At 35.6% G+C, this 26,860-nt stretch overlaps 1 protein-coding gene across 6 annotated transcripts in view; it reads left to right on the top strand.

The window, feature by feature from the left end:
• UBR2 (ubiquitin protein ligase E3 component n-recognin 2) overlaps nucleotides 1-26,860 on the top strand; it is a 130,018-nt gene that overhangs the window by 53,089 nt on the left and 50,069 nt on the right. For 4 of the 6 annotated variants that reach the window (XM_038554091.1, XM_038554088.1, XM_038554089.1 and 1 more), the window contains 9 exons: nucleotides 2,402-2,540; nucleotides 6,155-6,217; nucleotides 10,086-10,206; nucleotides 12,504-12,611; nucleotides 12,950-13,038; nucleotides 14,113-14,211; nucleotides 24,229-24,392; nucleotides 24,483-24,582; nucleotides 26,529-26,657. In XM_038554091.1, coding sequence (XP_038410019.1) covers nucleotides 2,402-2,540; nucleotides 6,155-6,217; nucleotides 10,086-10,206; nucleotides 12,504-12,611; nucleotides 12,950-13,038; nucleotides 14,113-14,211; nucleotides 24,229-24,392; nucleotides 24,483-24,582; nucleotides 26,529-26,657 — 1,012 coding nt within the window. Of the gene's footprint in view, nucleotides 1-2,401; nucleotides 2,541-6,154; nucleotides 6,218-8,666; nucleotides 8,792-10,085; nucleotides 10,207-12,503; nucleotides 12,612-12,949; nucleotides 13,039-13,943; nucleotides 14,043-14,112; nucleotides 14,212-24,228; nucleotides 24,393-24,482; nucleotides 24,583-26,528; nucleotides 26,658-26,860 lie in introns of those variants that run through there. The other 2 variants (XM_038554087.1, XM_038554090.1) reach the window with 2 other exon arrangements.

Here is a 26,860-nt window from a genome sequence, read left to right on the forward strand (position 1 = left end):
ATGTGCTTGCCTCAAGCAACCTTCTCTTTTACTTTTAAGTCTAACCAAGTTTGTTGGAATCCTGTTCATACTTAAAGTTGATTACACGTATTACACATTGAAGTGAGGGTCTGAGGAAAATCAGTGGTTTCTTTTTTGCTTTTTCATGAGTACTCTAGATAATTAGGCATGGGTAAATATTTTTTAATAAAGTGAGGTGTTAACTATACTCTTTTGGAAATGTTGAAATAGTGCCTTATAAATTTATCTGCACGTACAGGCAGGTGTACATTGTAGGTATTGCAGGTTGGTTTCTAGACAACTGTAGTAAAGCAAGTTAAATGAATTTTTTGGTTTCCCAGTACACACAAACGTTATGTTTACAATCACACTGTAGTCTAATAACATTGTATATAAAAAACAAAGTACATACCTTAACTTAAAAATATTTTATTTCGGGATGCCTGGGTGGCTCAGTGGTTAAGTGCCCTCCTTTGGCCCAGGATCGAGTCCCATATCAGGCTCCCTGCATGGAACCTGCTTCTCCCTCTGCCTGGGTCTCTGCCTCTCTCTCTCTCTATCTCTCATGAATAAGTAAATAAAATCTTTAAAAATATGTATGTATTTTATTGCTAGAAGATGCTAACCATCACCTGATATTTCAGTGAGTCATTATCTTTTTGCTGGTGGAGGGTCCTGCCTGGATGTTGTTGGCTGCTGATTGATCAGGGTGGTAGTGGCTGAGGATTGGGGTGGCTATGGCAGTTTCTTAAAATAAGACAACAGTAAAGTTTGCCACATCAGTTGATTCTTCCTTTCACTTGAACACTTAGAGACCACTATAGAGTTATTAATTGGCCTACTTTCAGTATTGTGTCTCAGGGAATTTGGAGGCCCAGGGAAAGGGAGAGAGACAGGAAACAGTTGGTCAGTGGAGCAGTCAGAACATATACAACATTTACACCTAAGTTTGCAATCTTAAATGGATGTGGTTCCTGGTGTTCCAAAACAATTATGAGAATAACATCAAAGATCATTGATCACGGATCATCAAATATAATTATGAAAAAGTTAGAAGTATTGCAAGAATTACCAAAATGTGATGCAGAGACATGACATGAGCAAATACTGTTGGAAAGATGGCATTGAAGAGGCATCCTCAACTCAGGGTAGCCACAACCTTCAATTTGTTAAAAAAAAAAAAAAAAAAACAACCCACAGTATTTATAAAGTGCCTATAGATGTGCCTATACTTCAAGTTGGGAACCATTGATCAAAAATCCAAATATAGACCCTAGAGAATAGAAGAGTTTTATTTTTATCTTTTTGTTCCGTTCCACTATAGGTTCAAGGCCACCATTATAGAAGGGAAAGGAATGTAACTTGCTTCTCTTGTACTCTTTTCCTATCTAGTAAATGGCATTCCATCTGCCCAGAAACTTAAATCATTTATACTCATTTAGATTTCAAGTCCACGTGGTTCTCCATCAAATTATTCTACTTCTGTTCCTCTCCATTACTGTTATCCTAGTCCAAATTAATTGATTTCATCATTGACAATCTGGCCTCCTTAACTAAATTGCCCTATCTACTCTTGCCCCTTACAATTCATTCTCCACACCATAACAAACTGAATTTTAAGGCAAATCTGACTGTATCTCCTATTTTAAATCATTGAATGCCCGTAGGATGGTAAAATCAAAAGTCTTTAAGATGTCTGCCTCTCTCTAGACCTTTTTCCCTGCGTACCAGTTCCCAGTTACTTAGCTTTGCCACCTCAGGGACTTCCTCTAGCCCAGGGTTGATCAGCTATTGGGTCCAGACTAATTCCTTGTTATAGGGACTGTCCAGTAGGTTGTACAATATTGTTTGTTTGTATTTATTTATATTTTAGTAATCTCTAATGTAAAAGCCAATGTGAGACTCGAGCTCATGACCCCGAGATCAAGAGTCATGTGCTTTTCCAAATGAGCTAGCCCCAGTGGATTGTAGAATATTTACCCGCATCCCTGGCACTTACCCATTAGATGCCAGTGGCACTCCCACCAAAAAATGTTTCTAGACATTGCCAAATGGTCATCTATGGGAGACAGAGGAGAATTGCCTCCAGTTGAGAACCATTGATAGCCAATTCTGACTTTGAGTCTCAGATTACTTCTCTGGCAGTTCTTCTCTGAAGTCCCAGACCTGTTTTACCCTGTTGCAGCATTGTATTCTTCTTGATACAAGCCAGTTCATTTAGAATTATATGTCTAGTATATATCTTCCCCATCAGATGGTAGTGTTATAGAGCATGGAGATCACAGATATATGCCCAGTACCTAGCACATTCCCTAGAACTAGAATCAAGTATGCTCTTACTTCAGCCTGGAGCTAGAGAATATGCAATTAGAAAATACATAATTAATGTTTTATCCTACAGAGAGAAGAGTGATACCTACTATTGCATGCTGTTTAATGATGAGGTGCATACTTATGAACAAGTTATTTATACCCTTCAGAAAGCTGTTAACTGTACACAAAAAGAAGCCATTGGCTTTGCAACTACAGTAGATCGAGATGTAAGTGATTTCATTATATTGATGTCACATAATAAATTTGAACCTTTTATTACAGGTAAGTTATTCTGGGAAAACTGAATAGGTTTTGTTTTTGTTTTTTTTTTCACTTGCATATTGATCCAAATACATTTTGGAACGTAATGTAAGCTGTTGTCAGATAGAAAGTTTAGCAGGAAATGTAGATACAGTTGCTCTCATTCTACTCAATGATTAGAAATATTCATGGAAAGAACTCAAATACAGAAGCTAACCTTACACATAAAGGAGCTAGAGAAAAAACAGCAAATAGATCCTACACCCAGGAGAAGAAGAGAGTTAATAAAGATTCGAGCAGAACTCAACGAAATCGAGACCAGAAGAACTGTGGAACAGATCAACAGAACCAGGAGTTGGTTCTTTGAAAGAATTAATAAGATAGATAAACCATTAGCCATCCTTATTAAAAAGAAGAGAGAGAAGACTCAAATTAATAAAATCATGAATGAGAAAGGAGAGATCACTACCAACACCAAGGAAATACAAACGATTTTAAAAACATATTATGAACAGCTATACGCCAATAAATTAGGCAGTCTAGAAGAAATGGACACATTCCTGGAAAGCCACAAACTACCAAAACTGGAACAGGAAGAAATAGAAAACCTTAACAGGCCAATAACCAGGGAGGAAATTGAAGCAGTCATCAAAAACCTCCCAAGACACAAGAGTCCAGGGCCAGATGGCTTCCCAGGAGAATTTTATCAAACGTTTAAAGAAGAAACCATACCTATTCTCCTAAAGCTGTTTAGAAAGATAGAAAGAGATGGAGTACTTCCAAATCCGTTCTATGAGGCCAGCATCACCTTAATTCCAAAACCAGACAAAGACCCCACCAAAAAGGAGAATTACAGACCAATATCCCTGATGAACATGGATGCAAAAATTCTCAACAAGATACTGGCCAATAGGATCCAACAGTACATTAAGAAAATTATTCACCATGACCAAGTAGGATTTATCCCCGGGACACAAGACTGGTTCAACACCCGTAAAACAATCAGTGTGATTCATCATATCAGCAAGAGAAAAACCAAGAACCATATGATCCTCTCATTAGATGCAGAGAAAGCATTTGACAAAATACAGCATCCATTTCTGATCAAAACTCTTCAGAGTGTAGGGATAGGGGGAACATTCCTCAACATCTTAAAAGCCATCTACGAAAAGCCCACAGCAAATATCATTCTCAATGGGGAAGCACTGGGAGCCTTTCCCCTAAGATCAGGAACAAGACAGGGATGTCCACTCTAACTACTGCTATTCAACATAGTACTGGAAGTCCTAGCCTCAGCAGTCAGACAACAAAAAGACATTAAAGGCATTCAAATTGGCAAAGAAGATGTCAAACTCTCCCTCTTTGCCGATGACATGATACTCTACATAGAAAACCCAAAAGTCTCCACCCCAAGATTGCTAGAACTCATACAGCAATTCGGTAGCATGGCAGGATACAAAATCAATGCCCAGAAATCAGTGGTATTTCTATACACTAACAATGAGACTGAAGAAAGAGAAATTAAGGAGTCAATCCCATTTACAATTGCACCCAAAAGCATAAGATACCTAGGAATAAACCTCACCAAAGAGGTAAAGGATCTATACCCTAAAAACTATAGAACACTTCTGAAAGAAATTGAGGAAGACACAAAGAGACGGAAAAATATTCCATGCTCATGGATTGGCAGAATTAATATTGTTAAAATGTCAATGTTACCCAGGGCAATATACACGTTTAATGCAATCCCTATCAAAATACCATGGACTTTCTTCAGAGAGTTAGAACAAATTATTTTAAGATTTGTGTGGAATCAGAAAAGACCCCGAATAGCCAGGGGAATTTTAAAAAAGAAAACCGTATCTGGGGGCATCACAATGCCAGATTTCAGGTTGTACTACAAAGCTGTGGTCATCAAGACAGTGTGGTACTGGCACAAAAATAGACACACAGATCAATGGAACAGAATAGAGAACCCAGAAGTGGACCCTGAACTTTATGGTCAACTAATATTCGATAAAGGAGGAAAGACTATCCATTGGAAGAAAGACAGTCTCTTCAATAAATGGTGCTGGGAAAATTGGACATCCACATGCAGAAGAATGAAACTAGACCACTCTCTTTCACCATACACAAAGATAAACTCAAAATGGATGAAAGATCTAAATGTGAGACAAGATTCTATCAAAATCCTACAGGAGAACACAGGCAACCCTTTTTGAACTTGGCCACAGTAACTTCTTGCAAGATACATCCACGAAGGCAAAAGAAACAAAAGCAAAAATGAACTATTGGGACTTCATCAAGATAAGAAGCTTTTGCACAGCAAAGGATACAGTCAACAAAACTAAAAGACCACCTACAGAATGGGAGAAGATATTTGCAAATGACATATCAGATAAAGGGCTAGTTTCCAAGATCTATAAAGAACTTATTAAACTCAACAGCAAAGAAACAAACAATCCAATCATGAAATGGGCAAAAGACATGAACAGAAATCTCACAGAGGAAGACATAGACGTGGCAAACATGCATATGAGAAAACGCTCTGCATCACTTGCCATCAGGGAAATACAAATCAAAACCACAATGAGATACCACCTCACACCAGTGAGAATGGGGCAAATTAACAAGGCAGGAAACAACAAATGTTGGAGAGGATGCGGAGAAAAGGGAACCCTCTTACACTGTTGGTGGGAATGTGAACTGGTGCAGCCACTCTGGAAAACTGTGTGGAGGTTCCTCAAAGAGTTCAAAATAGACCTGCCCTACGACCCAGCAGTTGCACTGTTGGGGATTTACCCCAAAGATACAGATGCAATGAAACGCCGGGACACCTGCACCCCGATGTTTATAGCAGCAATGGCCACAATAGCCAAACTGTGGAAGGAGCCTTGGTGTCCATCGAAAGATGAGTGGATAAAGAAGATGTGGTTTATGTATACAATGGAATATTACTCAGCTATTAGAGATGACAAATACCCACCATTTGCTTCAACGTGGATGGAACTGGAGGGTATTATGCTGAGTGAAGTAAGTCAGTCGGAGAAGGACAAACATATGTTCTCATTCATGTGGGGAATATAAATAATAGTGAAAGGGAATATAAGGGAAGGGAGAAGAAATGTGTGGGAAATATCAGAAAGGGAGACATAATGTAAAGACTGCTAACTCTGGGAAACGAACTAGGGGTGGTAGAAGGGGAGGAGGGCGGGGGGTGGGAGTGATTGGGTGACGGGCACTGGGGGTTATTCTGTATGTTGGTAAATTGAACACCAATAAAAAAATAAATAAATAAGAAATATTCAGTTATGAAGGTAGAAATTATAGCAACCTAGAAGAATAAATGTTATGTTGTTATGTTGTCTAAGGAAATATACTTATTAATGGCTTAAAAATGTTAGGATGATTTTGAAGGAAAATATTTTATTTTTTATCATTTAATAGAATGAATGTTTTAAATATTAAAATTGACCAGAGTTGTTATATGCTCAGATGTTTATTTGTTTACTGGGTGAAAAGTTATTAATACTGAATATAATATTTTTACATGTTAATTTAAAATATCTTCATTTACCAGGGACGTAGGTCTGTTCGATATGGAGATTTCCAGTATTGTGAACAAGCAAAATCAGTAATTGTGGTAAGTAATTTAAAAACAAGCCTAAATTATTATTTTTTTATTAGTTTGAAACTAGTTGCATATTTTGGCAGTTATGAACAGATTTTTTCTGCCTTCATGAATGTTAAGCCAATATCAACAAAAATCATGTTTAATAATACGTTTCTTAAATATTACATTATTGCTCTATTTAGTTTGTTCAAGCTGTGTAAGATTAATATAGAAAATGAATGTTTCCATGAGATACAGATTTTCTGCTTTCCTGTTTCTCTATCAGAGACATCTTAGAAGGTGTTTAATTTTTGTTTTGTTTTTGATAGGGTATCATGTTACTTTTTAGGAATTAAACTGGCCTTTGGCACCATAATTAGAATTCAAGGGAAGTTATTTCTTGGTAACTTATAGCAAAGGTATGCTGCATATACTAATAGTATTTAGTGTATTATTTCTCTAAAAGAAAACTATCCCTCACATTTATATTTATTTTACAAAGTAAGAATTATTATAAATTATTCTATGTAAATGCACTTTATGTAAATGTGCTTTTTGTTAAATATTTTAAATATGCAGATAAAAATAGAGATAACAGCAAATGCCCATATGTTCACATTATATGTTTTCTTCATACTTCTTTTACATAATAAAATAGTATAGAAGAAACTGTATTATTCCTCCTTTATCCTATTCTCTTTTCTCCTATCCTAGAGATAACTACTTTTACTAATTCTTTTGTTCATTCTTGTGCGTGCCTTTATGTTTCCATTTATTAAATCTGTCAACATTATATATATGGATTTGGAGGCCTCTAAACCTTAACCAGATCCATACTGGATATATTATACTGCAACTTTTCATTTCACTGTTGGTACCAGGTTTATGTGTGTTGATGCATGTACCTGTGAAGTATTCCATTGATAACTTTACCAAAATTTTTCCGTTCTCCTGCTGATGGACAATTAGGATAATAATATTTTTTTTGTCTTGCTGTGGACATTGTTTTGTCTCCTTGTTGCATAGATGCAAAAGTTTCTTTAGGGTATATACCAAGAAATGAAATTTATGAGTTGTCAGGATATGAGCATTTTCATCTTTACTAGATTTTGCTGAGTTAGTCTCCAAAATGGTGCCATTAATGTATACATGCCCACTAGTGGTGTATAGAGTTCCCATTCGTCAAAACTGTATGTTGTCAGATTTTTAAATTTTTGCCCGTTTCATGTGTTTAAATGGCATCTCATCAATTAAATTTGCATTGTCTTAATTTTGAGTATCTTATTCATATTTATTTATGTTTTCTGTGAATTTCCTATTCATACCCTTTACCGATTTTGGGGGGTTTTCTTTTTCTTACTCTTGTTAGTGGTTCTTTATGTAAACTGAATTGTAGTCTTTTGTTGCAAATATCGTTTCCCAAAATATCTTTTTTTATGATTTGTATATTTTATGTCTTATTTAAAAAATTATTTCTTTATATCTGGACATACTCAATAATGCACCAGAAACTATACTGTAGTTGAGTAAAAGAATATTTCCAGTTTTAGGAAATGCAGACTGAAGTATTAAGGAATTAGGAGGAATGATGCATGGTGCATATAACTTACCCTCAGTGCTATTTTTAAGTGCATGTATATGTATCTGTGTGGAGAGAGAAAAATAAGTTGGAATGATAAAGCAGTTGGGATAAAAGATTTGCAATAGATGAATCTGAGTAAAGGAGTATTTTTTTCTTATATTGGTTGCTTTATAACTTCTTATGTTTAGTATCATTTCAATTTTTCGTTTTTTTTAAAAAGAGTAATTTATAATCTTTTGTGGCATTTATGTATTCATAAAATAGAAAAGGAAGTCCAGAAATAGATACAAGTTAGAAGGAAAAAATAGAAAATTATAGGTATATTCTAAGGGAGGAGGAGAGCTTCTTAACCAATACTAGAACCCCAGGAGTTAAAAAAGAAATGTATTTTTTGGCTACATAAAAAGTTAGCATAGCAAAATATTCCATAAAAAAAGCCCAGAGACAAATAGTAGATTTAGCAAAATTATTTCTAACATAGAAATGGACATTTAATATTTACGATAAACAGAATCCTCATAGATTATCAAGTAGGGAACAAACAACTAAATAGAAAAATGGACATAGGATATGGAAAGGCAATCATCAGGAAAAAACCTAGGAATCAGGAAAAATCTACATGGTCAGTGTACATAAAGACTCACTCATTAGTAATCGGTAAAATGATAGGGAGATTTCATACTCATCAGGATGGAGAAATTAAAGTGATGAAATACCTTACTGGCAGTGATGCAGAAAATAGGAATACTTGTATAAAACTAAATTGCTACAGCATTTGGGGAAATAATTTAGTAGCATCTATTATTAAAGTTATACCTTTCCTAAGAATATATCCCATAGAAATGTAAGCACTAGCAAGTGTGTGTACAAAGATGTTCAGTGCTGCTTTTTTTGTAGTCACAGAAGACGAAAACAAAGGGAATATGAGTGCCCTTCTCTAGAGGATGTTTGAATAAATCCACACCACAGAATATTATGAGTCATTAACCCAAAAAAATCGGTTAACGCAAAGATGCACAAGAGTATGTATAGTATCCCATTTTTGTAAATGAAATAAAAATCTTTATAAATGTATACATATATAATATATATAGAGAGAAAATATGCAAAGATGTACTGTGTTAATGTGGGTTATGGGAATGGGATGAAGTTGGGGGTAAAAAGATGATCCAAACAAAAAATGAGAAGGGGGAATAAAAATTAAAAATTGTGAAAGACTTAAGTAGACATTTCTTCAAAGAAGGTATATAAATTACCAATAAGCACATGAAAACATGCTCAATGTTACTAATTATTAGGAAAATGCAAATAAAAACCATGATGAGATACCACCTGATACCCACTTGGATGGCTATTATAAACAAAGGAAAACCATAACAGCATCACAAGTGTTGGCAAGGATATGGAGAAATTGCAACCCTTGTGCATACTGCTGGTGGGAATGTAAAATGGTACAGCCACTATGGAAAACTGTAATGTAGTTCCTCTAAAAATTAAGAAGAATTACCATATGATCCAACAGTTTTTCTTGTGGCTATATAAATGCACAAAAGAATTGAAAATGGTCTCAGAGATATTTGTATACCTATATTCATAGCAGCATTATTCATAATAGACAAAAGACAGGAGCAACTCAAATGTTTATTGATGGGTGAATGGATAAATTAAAAATATATGTACATACAATAGAATATCATTCAGCCTTAAAAAGGAAGAAAATTTTAATGCATGCTACAGCGTAGATGAACCTTGAGGACATATGCTAAGAGAAATAAGCCAGTTACCAAAAAAAAAAAAAAAGGATAAATGGGTATAGAGCTTGAGTTTTATAAGATGAAAAGAGTTCTGGAGATTGGTCACACTACAGTGTGGATGTACTTAACACTCCTGAACTGTACACTTAAAAATGATTACATTGAAAATTATAGTTTATTATACAAAGGGTTTTTTTTTGAGTATTGATTACATTTCTGTGCAGTGAAGCATATTACTTAAATAAATGTTTGATTGCACTTAAGAAGTTAAAGACCTAAAACAAATGCAAGCATTTAAATAATTTCTAGTTGGTAGGGCAGATTTTCAAATATAGGACCAAAGATTCAAGTTACTCGTAAGCTATACCTTACCTTTTTTGTAAGATTCTTTCTAGCAAATTAGGATCTGAGTAAGGCAAACCAAGTGGTATTTTTCTTATACATGAAAAAAAAAATTATCCTGTAATGAAGAGAGTGTAGTTACATTAGGTAAAAATATTAGCTTTTTTCTATAAGATAGCCTTTTTAAGATTGTTTTTTCATTCTGCCATTTCTTTTTAAGAGAAATACCAGTAGACAGACAAAGCCACTCAAAGTTCAAGTTATGCATTCGTCTATTGTCGCACATCAGAATTTTGGTTTGAAACTTTTATCTTGGCTGGGAAATGTTATTGGATATTCAGGTAGGTCCAAAAAACTATTTTGGAAACAATATCAGGTGAAATAATTTCTTACTTTAATTTCACATTTTAAAATACCATCTCACAATATCTTTATTGTACAGACAAACCCATGTTTTCTAAAATTTTGATCCACAGGATTATTTTTTTAAAGATTTTATTTATTTATTCATGAAAGAGGCAGAGACATAGGCAGAGGGAGAGGCCGGCTCCCCACGAGGAGCCCAGTGCGGGACTCAATACCAGGACCCTAGGATCGCAACCTGAGCCAAAGTGACTGAGCTACCCAGGTGCCCTGATCCACAAGATTTTTTATATGCATACAAAGGATTCTGTGTTCAAATAAATGCAGGAAATATTAGATGGAACAATGGCAAATGACTTTAATATGCTAATGAAATATAAATCTCACAGACTTAAATTTAAAAAAAAAAAAAAAACAGCATTCTGGGGGCCCTGGGTGGCTCAGTTGGTTAAGCATCTGCCTTTGGCTCAGGTCATGATCCCGGGTCCTGGAATCAAGCCCTGCATCAGGTTCCCTCCTCAGTGGAGAGCCTGCTTCTCCCTTTCCCTTGCCCTCCACCACTCATGCTTGCTCTGTCTCTCTAGTGCTCTCTTTTCTTTTTTTCTGAAATGAATGAAATCTTTAAAAAAATAAAATGAAAATAAAACAGCATTCCGTGGAACTCTGTTCCACTGAGCAAGCTGGAAAATACTACTGTATTTTCCAGCTTGCTAAATGATTAGCAGTTTTAAAGATACAACACTAATGTTGATACCTTTGTTTTGACTCCTCCAACTTTTGGTTACCAATAATTTGTAACTCTAAACTTGCAAATTTGAAGTTCTGGATTTGTATTTGGTATTTATGTCTTTCCATATTCCACAAATTAGACAATCTTTTTAATGTGGTAACAGAACAAAGAATCACATGGCTAATGCCAGAAATACAAGTGTGGTGTATAAAATATAACACTACAGAGAAAATTAGGAATAGATTAAGCTATCTGTCATACTTTCTTTAGAAAGCAAGAGAGGTGGCTTGGATAAATGACATTCTGGTGTTTATTATAAAGAGAACTTCTAAAATATTTATATTAAGAGAGCATTGCCACATTGTGAACGGACAATTGAAAAAAATGTGGAGTTTTGGAAATTTAGGAGACTGTTTGCTTGCTTTTTAAATGTCTCTCCAATTATTTTTCTTACCCTCCTATCTTCTTAGTTTTAGTGTTTTCCATTGGATATATCTTGTGCACCAAGTTCTCTTCTACAGTAGTAATGAATAGTATCCTGGAAGCAATTTTCTGCCAAAAATATTTTTGAGACATTTATCACTAATTATTTAAAGACCTTGTCTTGGGATGCCTGGGTGGCTTAGCGGTTGAGCGTCTGCCTTTGGCTCATGGTATGATCCCGGAGTCCCGGGATTGAGTCCCGCACTCAATGAGTCTTTGCATGGAGCCTGCTTCTCCTTCCTCTTCCTATGTCTCTGCCTCTCTCTCTGTGTCTCTCATTAATGAATAAATAAAATCTTAAAAAAAAAAAAAAACCTTGTCTCTTAATTAATACTTAGATAAGTATTTCTCTTTAGCCTTGTAAACAATTCCTGTTTGGTGGCTTTTATAGTTTTAAAATTGCTCTATTTTTGTCTGATTATTTTGCGTGCTTATAAAAGACTAAAAAGAGTGATTTTAGTTTTAATGTATGAAACAAAAAGGTATTAAAGTTTTGGTTATGCTAATGCGTTTGTTAATATTTGAAGAACATTTTTTATGTTCAGCATTTAGAAGATGTAGGAATTTGTCTTCCAGGACATTTCACATAGTAGCCACACAGAGGTTTACAGGGAACGTTTGCTAAACGAGTGGGAACATTTTGCATAACACTGATAAATGGACTGGTCTATATTATAGTATAGAGGCCATGCGTTCTTTTTTTTTAATGGTAGCACAGTTATTATGCCTGCCTTCAGTTATCATGGGATGTAACAATTTTATTATAATGTGGTTTATTTAGCATATGTACTTAAATTCTTTATAACATAAGAGGTCATTGCCTTTCTGATAGGCTTATATTTTGGTATTCTGGAATAAGTGTTAGTATATAATGCAAGATTTAGAATTTTTCTTTTTGTGAAAATGTTAATAAAATAGTTAATATGTTTACTTTTTCTGAGTAAATTTGACCATTAGTAAACATGTAAAACTATAGATTTGTTGGAACATTTCTATTAAAATGTCATTTTATTTTAATACTTGAAGTTCCTATTTCATGACTACTTTTCTTCCTGTTTTAAGATGGGCTTCGCCGAATTTTATGTCAAGTTGGTTTACAAGAAGGGCCAGATGGCGAAAACTCTTCTCTAGTGGATAGATTGATGCTTAATGATTCCAAATTGTGGAAAGGTAATCTTTTAACCACTTTTAGGTAATTGGAAAAGGCATTTTTTCCCCCCATTTGGAGAGGTATTTAATAAATATAGTTTTTACAATTAGCACATTAGTCTTACTCTTCGGAAAAAACAAAAACAGATTTTAGAGTCCGTAACTCAAATTAAATAAACTTCTTTTTTTGTTGTTGTTAGAAAACTTTTTTTAGAAAAACTGAATTTTTAAGAAGCAGATTGCAATTGTAGAGTTCTGCTCTTGAGACTTAAAATACAATTGAGAGTATAAAAACTTTGGAAATGTAATTTTTGGCTTGTTGATACATCCTTATTTTACATCTGCTCTGTTTGTAAAAGGTGCTAGGAGTGTGTATCATCAGTTGTTTATGAGCAGTCTACTTATGGATTTGAAATATAAGAAGTTGTTTGCTATTCGATTTGCAAAGGTAGGTAGTCTCTCAGTTTTATATTTTTTAACAAAATAGGTTATATTCAGAATAAATATAATCCATTATTATATCCAGGCTTTATAATATTAGCAACTAATAGTATTATGTCACTGTATTGATTTTAAATTCTAAGAAACTTCAGTAGATGATCTTTTTATCTTTTATCAATAAAGTAAAATTCCAGCAGTAAGACTTTTCTTTTCGTCACCTGCCATAATAATACAGATATCCAGCTGTGAAATCTATATAATATGAAATGATAAATGAAGAATTTAAACCTGTGCCATTGTGAATTATGGTATTATTCCCATTAAAATGTATATAAGGAAAAGATAGTCTTAGCTGAAGTGACATGTATATATGGATGTGATTTAAGAATCTTGAAATCTTGGTTGTTGATATTGTTGAATTATGTTCTTTTCTCCCTTCTTGTAATATGTGCTTATTTTTTTTATTCACCTGAACTAGAAGTTCTTAATTAGGAAGCATATAAGGATCATATGGGGGACTCTTTCAAAAAATATATAAAATATATATATATTTGTGTCCCGTTCTCAATGAAGCAGATGCACCAAACATCAGGTGATTCTGATATACACCTATAAGAAATAAAAGTCCGGTTTCATCAGAGACCATGTAAAGCTGCTGTGGTTTAGCCCTATAAGAACATCCCAGGATTTTAGAAGCTGTTACTCCTATTTGAGCTCAGAAATTGCCATGGTGCTCAAGAAGGTTGTATAGCAAATCAATATTCATACAAAATTTAATTGGTAGAAGTCATTTCAGTTACCATTCTCATAGCAGTGTTATGTTGTTGACTCCTCCAGCACTGACTTTTCATTATGATCCTTAAAACATTTGGTCATTGTGGATTAGAGGTGAATCTCCCCCTTGTTGTTTAGAATTACCAGCAGTTGCAGAGAGATTTTATGGAGGATGATCACGAGCGAGCAGTGTCCGTGACTGCTCTGTCTGTCCAGTTCTTCACCGCACCTACTCTGGTGAGTAGTGCTTGCCTTTTCTTTGTAACTGATAGCTGGCACTCCTTGCCTTTTTTTGCCTTCTTAATAGAACTATGAGCGTTTGCAGAGTGATTATGTGACAGATGACCACGACAGAGAGTTTTCAATCGCAGACCTCTCGGTTCAGATATTCACGGTCCCTTCACTTGTAAGTACTAAAAGACTTAGAAGAATTTCTTGTTTGTCATTGACAAAAATTAAAGTCTTAAAATAATAGAAAATGAAGATCTATATATTCCTGAATAGAATAATATTTTATTAACGGGTGTTGGGACTTGAGACACTTTTGACCATGCTAGAACATAGCCTTCAGTATGTAATCTAGAGACAAAAAAGTCATTTAAACTTAATCTGTATGTTCTAATACTACTTCCCTGAGGTTTTGAACTGGTGAGTTAAAAATTAAGCTGATTGGTTTAACAAATTTATCCATTAGAAACAGCATATTATATAGAATCTCACATTTTAGGAAGCTGCCCGCCCCCACCACCTACCCAATAAGGGAGAGGGTAGCTAAGGCAATAGAATCACAATGATTATGGATCATCTTGTACTAAGTTTTACTAGTTCCTCAGGGAGACATCACTATATTTTTGTGCTATTCAGTAATTAAAATGCATATTTAATTTATTTAACAAAAATGTATTGAGCATCTATGATTTATTGGGCACAATTCTAAGCTTTGGGAATACAATGGTGAACAAAAACAAAAAAAAGATGCAGTCCTTGCCCTCATGGAACTTAAAATAATGAGAAAGACTCATAGAACTGGTTCATTAAAATTATAATGAAAACAAGAATTTGGTTGTTTTGAGAGAGAATAGAGAGAGCTGATCTTTTCCCAAAGTGCAGATAGAAATTCTGTAGGGAAGGCACCTTTATGTGGGCATATGAAGGAAATTTCATTTAAAGGGACCAGCACTTGAGAAGTGCTGAAATAAAGTTCCTATCCAGGAAACAAAGCCAGCACAGTTGAAGATCCTTGAACATGGAATAAAATGAGACCAGAAATGAAGGCGGGTGCCAAATTGTACAAATTTAAGAGTATTCTGAGGTTATTTTCCTACAAGGTACATTTTCCAGTTTATTTGTTCATTTGTTTTTAACGAGTATTTTTCCCCAGATTACCTTTATGTTCAAAGATATATTCTAGTATAGTAGAAGCTGTCTTTATCCACACTGAGGTATTATAGGCCAAGTGAAGGATTTTGATTTTTATCTGAAGAGGATGGGAAAACATTGAGTTTTAAGTGTCATTTACATCATCATGTTTGTGATTTTTAAAAGATCATGCTTTTTTTTTTTTTTAAAGACTTTATTTATTCATTCATGAGAGACACAGAGAGAGGCAGAGACACAGGCAGAGGTAGAAGCAGGCTTCACTCAGGGAGCCCAATGTGGGACTCCATCCTGGGACTCCAGGATCACTCCCTGGGCCGAAGGCAAGCACTAAACTGCTGAGCTACCCAGACATCCCAAGATCATGCTGTTTGTAATTTGGAGAACAAATTGACAGGGGGCAAAAATGAGTGTGAAGAACCTAATTAGCTGATGCAATGATCCCTACAAGACATAAATTTTTTCAGAAAAGAATGAAAGAGACTATACTGGCCAATTTAATTGAGTTCTCTGTTACTTCATACCAAAACCCAATAAAGCAATTTACAAAAAAATACCATCTGATCTTTCTCACAGGTGAGCTTGCACAAATCAAATCAAGTAATATAGAAAAAGGGTAATAGGGGATCCCTGGGTGGCTCAGCGGTCTAGTGCCTGCCTTCGGCCCAGGGCATAATCCTGGAGCCGCGGGATCAAGTCCCATATCAGGCTCCCTGCGTGGAGCCTGCTTCTCCCTCTGCCTGTGTCTCTGCCTCTGTCTCTCTCTGTGTCTCTCATGAATAAATAAATAAATCTTAAAAAAGAAAAAAAAAAGAAAAAGGGTAATACATCATAACCAAGTTATGAATAGTATAACATTTGAGGGGAAAAATCAGTTGGCATAACTTACCTTACTAATAGAAAAAAATTATATCAAATGCTTTTTCTGAATTAATGAATATTAGACACTCATTCATAATTTAAAACAAAAAAATACTTCATACCTGGGAATGAAAAAGAACTTTAATGTAATAGAGTACCTAAGAACAAAACAAAAAATAAAAATCTAAAGCAAAAATTGTACTTAATACTGACCATTAACAGCTTTTCCCCTGAGATCAGGAATGAGAAAGATTCCTGCTTTTATTCACCACATGATGACTGCCATACTTTCTGTAGTTTCTTGAGATAGATGTTTAAATTGTTGGCTTTTAGCCTTTTTTTCTGATAAGTGCATTTAAGGCCTAATTTTCCAATTTTCCATCTAAGCATAATATTAGCTACACCTCACAATTTTATTATATCCTATTTTTATTAAATAGTTAAAAAATTTACTGAGTTCCTTCATGATCCATTGATCCTTGATCCATTTGTTCTTTTTTGTGATTACACTTCTTAGAAATATATTGCTAAATTTCAAAACACTTAGACATTTTCTAATTATTTTGTTATGAATTCTAGCTCAGTTTCACTGGGGTCAGAGAAAATGCTGATATCAGTTCTTTGTTGAGTCTAGCTTCATGGCCCAGAATGTTTTCAGTTTGGTAAATGTCCCATGTGGACTTGAAAATAATATATGTTCTCTTACTATTGGGTGCAGTGTTTCTATATGTCCCTTAGGTCAAGTTTGTTTATTTTCTTTGTATAAGTCTTATGTACTTAACTAATTTCCTGTCTACTTGTTCCTTCAACTATTAAGAATCTTAAGAGTCTCCCACTGTGATTGTTGGATTTGTCTTTCCCCTTTTAGTTCTGTTTTTATCTATCTGCTTTATATATCTTTATGTGATTAAGTACATACAAATAAAGAATTATATCCTAGATTAACCCTTTTATCATTTTAAGTTATCTTTTTTCATCTCAGATAATGCTTCTGACTTGAAGTAATTTATCTGATATTACAGCAACAACTCCTTTCTTTTGGTTAGTGTTTGCATAGTATTGTCTTTTCCATTGTTAACATTTTTAACTTTTTTTTTTTTTTTTAAAGAGAGAGTGGGGAATGGAGGGAGGGTTAGAGGGAGGAGTAGAGAATCTCAAGCAGACTCCACACTGAGCACAGAGGCCAACATGGGGCTCGATCTCACAATCCTGAGATCATGGCTTGAGCTGAAATCAAGAGTTGGACATGTAACCAACTCCCAAGCCGGGAGCCACCCAAACACTCCACATTTTTTCTTTTTTGTACACTTACATTAAACTTATGTCACTTTTTTAAAGCATGTATTTACGTTTTGTTTACCCAATCTGATACTCCTGATGATGTAACCAAATTACTGCTCATTTAATGTAATCACTAATATATTTGGCTTTATATTTGCCACATTATGATTTTTTTCTGTTTGAACCATCTATTTTGTTTCTTTTTCTCTTCCTTCTTACCTTCTTTTGGATTAAACAGTAATTCCTCCCTCCCCCTTACTAACTTGTTTATTCTATTTTATTTTTTAAGATTTTATTTATTTATTTATGAGCAACGGGGGTGGGGGGGGGGCGGCGGCAGAGACACAGGCAGAGGGAGAAGCAGGCTCCATGCAGTGAGCCCAACGTGGGACTCGATTCTGGGTCTCCAGGATCACACCCTGGGCTGCAGGCGGCGCTAAACTGCTGCGCCACCGGGGCTGCCCACTTGTTTATTTTATATTCACTTAATACTCTTTTTTTTTTTTAATTTTTTTTAAATTTTTATTTATTTATGATAGTCACAGAGAGAGAGAGAGAGGCAGAGACATAGGCAGAGGGAGAAGCAGGCTCCATGCACCGGGAGCCTGATGTGGGATTCGATCCTGGGTCTCCAGGATCGCGCCCTGGGCCAAAGGCAGGCGCCAAACCACTGCGCCACCCAGGGATCCCACTTAGTACTCTTGTAAAGGTGACTCTAAAGCATTTTACTCAAAGTGTCAGTAGTGACAGGATAAACAATATGTACTGCACTGAACCAACACATTGTTGCTCTCAGCAAAGCTCTTGCTATGAGGAAAAAATGTCAGCTTAAACTGTTAAGAATTAATTGATTTATCTTTTTGTCACAACTGACAACAAGCTTTTTGCAGGCTGCTAGTCCATGAACGGTTATGGCGTGCATCCGTGACATTGTAAGCAAGCACCATGTTTCAGCCTCTGAAGAGTGGAAGTCTAGGCTTCCCCACTCAGCCTTTGCTGGTGTAGTTACTGTCTGAAAATTTCTGTCCTACTGGGTTACTTCTTTCCTGTGGCTGACAAAGCAGGCTTTTATTGGGACTTTTTAAAAAATATGTGCTCGTTGGCATTTTTGGGTTACTAGCTTCTTAGAACTCTGTCTTCTTGTGTTCTTTGTGGTCCGTAGCCAGTCTGCCTTCTTCTGGCCACCTTTCTGAATCTTATGGTGTTGTTTTGCTTATAATGTCCGGAATTGTTAGGTGTACTTACTAAGAAAACTACACCTACTTTCACTTGATTTCTGAAGCAAAAATCCATTCTTTTTTAAGATGCCAGTTTTCTGGTGAAATTCTCCATTTTTCCTCAATTTTCTGAAAATGTAAATCTTAACTTTTTTTTTTTTTAAGATATTTTTATTTATTCACGAGAGACAGAGACATAGGCAGAGGGAGAAGCTGGCTCCCCACAGGAGGCCAATGCAGGACTCTGTCCCAGGACCCCAGGATCACGACCTGAGGCAAAGGCAGAAGCTCAACCGCCTGAGCCACACAGGCGTCCCTCTTAACTATTTTTTTTTCCTCTTAACTACTTTAAAGTCATGGTCTTGGGGCACTTGTGTGGCTCAGTTGGTTGAGCTTCGGATTCTTGATTTCAACTCAAGTCATGATCTCAGGGTTGTGGGATAAGTCCCACTTCAGGCTCTGTGCTCAATGTGAAGTCTGCTTAGGATTCTCTCCCTCTGCCTTTCCCCGTCCCCACTCTCATGCATGTGCTACCCCCTACCAAAACAGATATATAAATAAAATCTTAAGTAAAGTTATAGTCTGATAATGTCATTATCTAGATCATTTGTAGTTCTATTCCTATTTGATTTTTTTTTTTTATATTTTGCCCTATGTAATTTTCAGTCATTTGAAATGCTTAACTTTTTTTTGACATTTGTCTTCGGTTTCAGCAGTGTTGCTTTGATTTATGCAGGTTTGGCTTCCTTTATATTTATACATATTGGAGTTGGGTGACGCCTGGGTGGCTCAGTGGTTGAGTGTCTGCTTTTGGCTCAGTGCGTGATCCCAGAGTCCGGAGATCGAGTCCCACATCAGGCTTCGTGCCTGAAGCCTACTTCTCTACCTGCCTGTGTCTCTGCATCTCTCTGTGTGTCTCTCATGAATAAATAAATAAAATATATTTAAAAAAGATATTGGTGTTGGTAGATACTGTATCCCTAGGCTGATGGCTTTCTCAGTTTTGGAAGTTTTAGTGTCATTCTCTCCTCAAATATGGTTTCTGCCCTATTCCTTTTTTCTCATTGCCTTCTGATAGGATGTTTTTTATTAAAAATCTTAGACACTGCATGATATCTTTCTCCTAAGAAAATTCTCCTTCATGTTAGGCAGCTGGAGTGAGGCCAGTCACCTTAATCCAGTTAGAAATTGACATGACTCCAGGTTATTGGTTTTTGGGTTGTTGGGGTTTTTTTAGGTTTTATTTTTTCATGAGAGACACAGAGAGAAAGGCAGAGGGAGAGATAGGCTCCCTTGTGGGGAGCCTGGTGCGGGATTCTATCCCAGGACTCCAGGATCATGACCTGAGCCAAAGACAGATGCTCAACCACTGAGCCACCCAGGTTGCCCCTGTTTTGTTTTTGTTGTTTGTTTGTTTGATTTTTTTGGTTTTGTTTTGTTTTTTTGTTTGTTTTGGTTTTGTTTGTTTTTGTTCTTAAGATTTATTTATTTATTCATGAGAGACACACAGTGAGAGATGCAAAGACATAGGCAGATGGAGAACCAGGCTCCCCACAAGGAGCCCAATGGGGGACTTGATCCTGGATCTTGGGATCACACCCTGAGCCAAAGGCAGATGCTCAACCTCTGAGCCATCCAGGCATCCCAAGGTGCCCCTATTTTGGCAAGACTTTGTCTTCTGGGTCATCCTCACCCCTGTGACATTCCCAGTCAAGAGTCTAGGGTGTTCACTAGAGTTCCTTTCCTCTCTAGGTTCCTGAACTTGTTTTTTTTCCTCTGTTTGCTGAAACTGCCACATCACTCCTTTGCTCTTCTAGTCTGTCTGCTCTTAGACTTCTGGCCTGTACAGCTTCAGAATTTTGTAGGTGTCTTATGGGGAAAACTAGAAGAAATTTGGACTCCATCTCCACCCTTCTGTTCTCACTAGAATCCTGGCCGCCCCACTTCCCACACCAGCTAAAATCTCAGATTTCTCTCCCTATTAGCATCTTTTTCAGACTCCTTCCTGGGATCTTCAATCCTGTTTTGCCCTACTCCCAAAAACGTCAGATGCTGAAGGAAAAGCAGCTGCAGGATGTTGGCTTAGTGCCCTCCTCTGCCATTCCCCTTCTCTATGCTTTTATCCCCTTGAATCCTTGTTGCCTCAGCAGCTCTCTAATGATTTCAAACTTTTTTTCCTAATTGATCTTTTCTGGTTGTTCTTAGGGTAAATGTTGGTCAGTCTCAAGCTTAATCCATCATGACTGGAAGGAAGAGTACATGTATAGTTTATTTGAAAAAGCAGCATTATTCATTAATCTGCCTAACCCTGCTTAACAATCAATTGCCTGGATATTAGTTAAGTGTTCTTATCAGTGATAAAATCTCATATATTGGTCTTTTGGGTTAACTGAAAATCCAGTCTTCACTTACAAATAGCCTGATCAAGAACCAGTACTAATAATTCAAGTGATTACAATATCTTGTTCTAATTTGTTTTTATTAAATGTGCCCTAATTTATAGTCAGCACTACCCTGTATGCTCTATCATGTTTAGTTTAACTAAAAGTATATGCACAGGCCATTATTTTTCAATAGTTTTTCAGAGAGGTGCTTGGGTGGCTCAGTCAATTGGGCATCAAACTCTTGGTTTCTGCTCAGGTCCTGATCTCAGGATGGTGAGATGGAGCCCCACGTCAGGCTCTGTGCTCAGAGTGGAGTCTGCTTGGGATTCTCTCTCCCTCTGCCCCTGCCCCTCCTGCTGCTTGCTCGCTCGCTCTCTCAAAATAAGTAAATAAAATCTTTATAAAAAATAAAGTTTTAAAAAAATAAAAATAAAGTTTTTCAGATTCTTGAGGGGGGGGGCCTATGGCCCATTTTGAGTATATTGTTAGATATGTAATGAGCCTTGCAACACAAAATTGAATACAAATTACATAAGACAAATACAATTGTAATTAAGGTAAGTAGCAATAGTATATTTTAAAGCAAAGTGAACTATAGGCATTTAAAAGTCAAGCAGGGGCAGCCCGGGTGGCTCAGTGGTTTAAGCGCCGCCTTCAGCCCAGGGCGTGATCCTGGAGTCCCGGGATCGGGTCCCACGTGAGGCTCCCTGCATGGAGCTGCTTCTCCCTGAGCCTGTGTCTCTACCTCTCTCTCTCTTTCTTTGTGTGTCTCTCATGAATGAATAAATAAAATCTTTTTTAAAAATAAATAAATAAAAGTCAAGCAGTTTTTTAGGATGATAAGAAGTACTAGAACTGTATAATAATATTAGATACTTAATGTTGAAGATTACCTTAATAAGTAGGTAACAATCATAAGGTGATAAAGCCAAGCACTTAGAGTTTTTTGTCCTTCTCTTCTATTGTAACCTTGGAAAATATGCTTTCTTTAGTTTTCTTTTTAGAAGTAAAAATTCCTGAAAAACACCCCTGTTTTAATGAGACAGTACTAATGGATGTCTAATCATTGTTGTTGTTTTTTAAGTTGGCACCCATGACAATTAGAATCCAATCCAAAATTACATAGTGGATTTAACATTCATCTGAAACTGAAAATGCTAAATAAATGCCTTAGTTGGTGAGATTTACATTCCACCAATATTAAATTGTCTCTACCAAACTTCCTTCAACTGTTGGTTATAAGTCTTGTAAAGCAGGCTCTACAGAACATTTTCCTTGGGTCAAATTGCGTTATACTCATTTAAGTTTCTCAAAATCAACAAATATGCAAACGAAAAGGAATATCCTCTTATCTTAACCTATCAATATCTCTTCTTCAAACTTATCCTTAGTCTTCACTGTGTAGGAAAATGAACAGAAGTTAATCCTGTTGACTTTGGGGATTCCTAGGGCCTATGTCCTGGCAATGTGATGATGACATTTGAGTTTTCAAAGGAATATTTAACTGTAGATTTTCTCCTTATCCTATGACCTCAGAACTTAACTTTTACAATAAAACACAACTTTACTATATTGTTAGACTTCTGTCTTCTGAGCTTTTTTGCCCACCTTTTTCCCCCCCACCTTTTTAAGAGATACATGCATGTATGTATTTGAGAGAGAGAGTACATGTGAGCACTGGAAGCTGGTGTGAGGCAGAGAGAGGGAGAGAAGTGTGGAGCCTGACATGGGGCTGGATCCCATGACCCTGAGACAGTGACCTGAGCCAAAATGAAGAAGTTGGCTGCTCAACCAACTCACCCACCCAGGCACCCCTGTCCTACTTTTTGATGCAACTTTCTATACTGCTAGTTAATAAGAGACCTAGTTAAATAGTCCCCCAACACCAATAATACCCTTGAACCTAGCTGGCTAGGAAAAAAAAAAAAAAAAAAAGAACCTAGCTGGCTAGAAAAGTAGGGGAAATACATGATCTTTTATAGCAGAGTGATAATGAAGAATTCAAATAATATTAGACCTTCTGACTATTATGGAGCAGAAAAGGAAATGCAAATTGTTATAAATAATGTCCAACTTCATTCAAAGTATGATTCAAGTTAAAACCATCAGAATGGCAAAGATCAAAATGTTTAAAGTTGCATTGTGTTATTGAAAGCATGACGGGAAAGGCACACGCAGTAGATGGACATAGAAATTGGTAAGCTTCTTTGTGGAGACAATTTAATGATATTAGTAAAATTTATAATATGCGAACACTTTTACCTAGTAATTCCACTTCTAGAAAATTATTCTATAAATATCCTTGCAATCATACACAGCTAATATTTGTTGCAATATCTTTTGTAATAAATAGCATAAGACTGGAGAAAACTCAAATGTCACAACATATCACCAGTAAGCGCCTGCCAACTAAATAAAGTATGATAGAAAAACATACCTGGTGAATTATGAAGAATTGAGCAATTCTTATACATGAACCAATAATGGGATAATCTCCAAAATATATAAAGTGAAAACAACAGTGTAAATAATGTTTATAATATACTATCCTTTGAGGGCAAGAAATGGATATAATTAAATATATATATACTTTTATCTACTTAGTAGCACTTAACCCATATATTATAAACGTATATACATGTGTATATACATATATATATGTATGTGTTATACACACACATGCTATCTCTGGAAAAATATGCAAGAAAACTGCTAACAGAGATTGCCTTTGCAAGGGGGACTTTGGGAGCTAGGAGACTTTTTATGTATGTTCTTTTTTTGCATCATTTATATGTATTTGCTTATTTAAAAATATATATACGTAGAAACAAAAACAAATTTTAAAATAAATTTTAAAAGGAGATTAAGAGGAAATACAGTTTCATACTAAGTTCTACAGAATGAATCTATTATAGGAACCTCTGGATTCTAGAATAATTATACCATACCATTATAGGTGTCTAAATGTCTCAGTTAAGAAAAATTTGCAGCCTGGTTCAGACCCCTACCCTGAATTGTCTTTGAATAAATGAGTCTTGGATCTGTCTCCTAATATTCTGGCATCTTTCTCCCTGATATAATTGTTGCTTCATACACTTGGCAGTTGGAGTAAGTAATTGTTGTTTAAAAATACACAGTAATGCATTTATAATACTATATAGTTACATTGGAAAGGGTTTAAACTTCAAAGAGCTAACCAGTGGTGGTGACTTTTTTTTTTTTTTTTTTTTTTTTTTTTTTTTTTTTTAGCTTTCTAGTAAGTAGGTTTTGATTACCAATGTACTCTGATACACTTTGTTCTAGGCTCGGATGCTTATCACAGAAGAAAACCTGATGACCATCATCATTAAGACTTTTATGGATCATTTGAGACATCGAGATGCCCAGGGCAGATTTCAGTTTGAACGATATACTGCTTTACAAGCCTTCAAGTTTAGGAGAGTTCAGAGCCTTATTTTTGATCTCAAGTAAGCTTTTGTTTAATTGTCTCAGCCACCTGCATCTTTTAATATGTCAGTGTTTACCCATATGTTCATTGCTATTTTTATCTTGTTCAGGTATGTGTTAATTAGCAAACCAACTGAATGGTCAGATGATCTGAGGCAGAAGTTCCTAGAAGGATTTGATGCCTTTTTGGAATTACTCAAATGTATGCAGGTATGTATAAATGGAACATTTTAATGAGGAGCACTTCCCTTTTATTTTTTTCTTGGTTCATTAAACTTAACATCTTTCTATCTAGGTGTTTTTTTCATTTGGGGCACATTTCCAAAAGAATAATTTGGATGACTACAATTTGGAGCAAGAAGCTTGTCTTTAATTGGAAACTCTTAGATGTAGAACAATGACATCCAAGCAAAAGTTTTGGCATCTATTGTTCTTTTCTACTTGGTTGTTCTTTGGGTTACTAGTAACATTCTTTCTTTGAGGATTGCAAGTTTACTATATTTTAATATACTATATTTTAATATGCTTAAGTAAAAGTATTAATTTAATTATTAAGTGAAAGTATTATTAAGTTAACTATGTTTAATTTTTATTTTTAATGTTTCCATAATTCTCTCCTTGATATAATATTTAGATAATACAGTATAGAACTTGCTCCCCTCTGTTTAATTCTCTTTTTTGGAAACACCTAATACAGAAGAGAATCTAGAAACAGAAGCCAACTGGTAAAAAAAAAAAAAAAAAAAAAAAGGCCAAATGGTATATTTAACCAGTTTAACTGTAAGAAGGTGGATGTCATCCCCAAATTTCTGAGCTGTTCCATTGTAATTCTTTTAGTAGCTATCTGGCTTTCTTAAGCAAGAAATAAGCAAAAATCTACTTAATCATTTTTGGAAAATATTGTAGTTTCTATGTTGGGTGGTGGTTCATGGATATTTAATTTATTATAATACTTATATGTTTTTCTATCTGTAGAAACTTTGGTCATTTTAAGTACTTGATGTGTCCTCTATTTTCTGTAATCTAATCAGCTCTGACACACCAAGAGGGTAACTAGGCTGGCTTCTAAAACATAGTCTTAGTTAAAATTATTTCAAGGGGAACCTGGGTGGCTCAGTGGTTGAGCATCTGCCTTTGGCTCTGGTTGTGATCCCACAGTCCTCGATTTGAATTCCACTTTGGGTTCCCCATGGGGGGCCTGCTTCTTCCTCTGCCCATCTCTGTCTCTCTTAAAATCTTAAAAATAAATGAATAAATAAAATTATTTCAAAAATGTATATTCTTATAAAACCATTTTATTTTTTTGTTTTGCTTTTTTTCTGGTATTTTTTGTAGGGTTTTTTTTTTGGTTCTTTTGCTTTCTTTTAGTCTGTGAGAACTTTTAGTTGCAGATTAGGAATTAATACGAAAACTTTATTCCAGTAACATTTTAAAAGCCTAATTTCTTTTTTTTTTTTTAATTTATTTATTTATGATAGACACACACACACACAGAGAGAGAGAGAGAGAGGCAGAGACACAGGCAGAGGGAGAAGCAGGCTCCATGCCAGGAGCCCGATGTGGGACTCGATCCCAGGTCTCCAGGATAGCGCCCTGGGCCAAAGGCAGGCACCAAACTGCTGAGCCACCCAGGGATCCCCTAAAAGCCTAATTTCTTCTAACAGTTTAGTCTGTAGATGATAGAGTTAAAAAATAATTAGAAGGATTGTTGCAGTGAAGTATACAAGATTGTTTAAAACATATACAAGATTGCCTCAAAAATAACTCAAGATTATTGAATTCAAAATTAATTTAAGATTTTATGTGGTCACTTGAGAGAGAGTGTGTGAGCAGGGGGAGAGGCAAAGGGAGAGGAAGAAGCAGACTTCCCGCTGAGCCCAACACAGGGCTAGGTCCCAGGACCCTGGGATCATAACCTGAGCTAAAGGCAGACACTTAACCGACTGAGCTACCCAGGTGCCCCTCATTTATATTTTAGAGAATGTTAATATAAAAATGTAATTTAGAGAATTGGACTGCTTAGACTACTTGAAGCTGTTTGTTAAAAACTTTGTTTTTATAATCAATATATATTTTTTCTGTATTATTTCTTAAAATTCTATGTAAGAGGACAAATACAATTTTAATCCATTTAAAATCTTTTCTCTTCCTTTAAGGGAATGGATCCAATTACACGTCAAGTAGGACAGCATATTGAAATGGAACCAGAGTGGGAGGCAGCCTTCACACTACAAATGAAATTAACACATGTCATTTCAATGATGCAGGACTGGTGTGCTTTAGATGTGAGTTTCTTCTAGGGGTGGGGGTAGGAGATAAATGGATGAAGGGGAGTAAAGACTCCTAAGAAAATTCTGAGGAGATTTGGAGAGGATAGTGGTGATACTTACCTTATGAAACAACGTATTTTCCTCTCTTACCTATAAATTCCATAAAAGTTAAAATTCTGAGGGCTTAAAAATTGGAAAATAGAGGAAGAAGTAATCTA

This window comes from Canis lupus, chromosome 12 (assembly GCF_011100685.1).
Source record: "Canis lupus familiaris isolate Mischka breed German Shepherd chromosome 12, alternate assembly UU_Cfam_GSD_1.0, whole genome shotgun sequence".
In the NCBI taxonomy this organism is placed as follows: domain Eukaryota; kingdom Metazoa; phylum Chordata; class Mammalia; order Carnivora; family Canidae; genus Canis; species Canis lupus.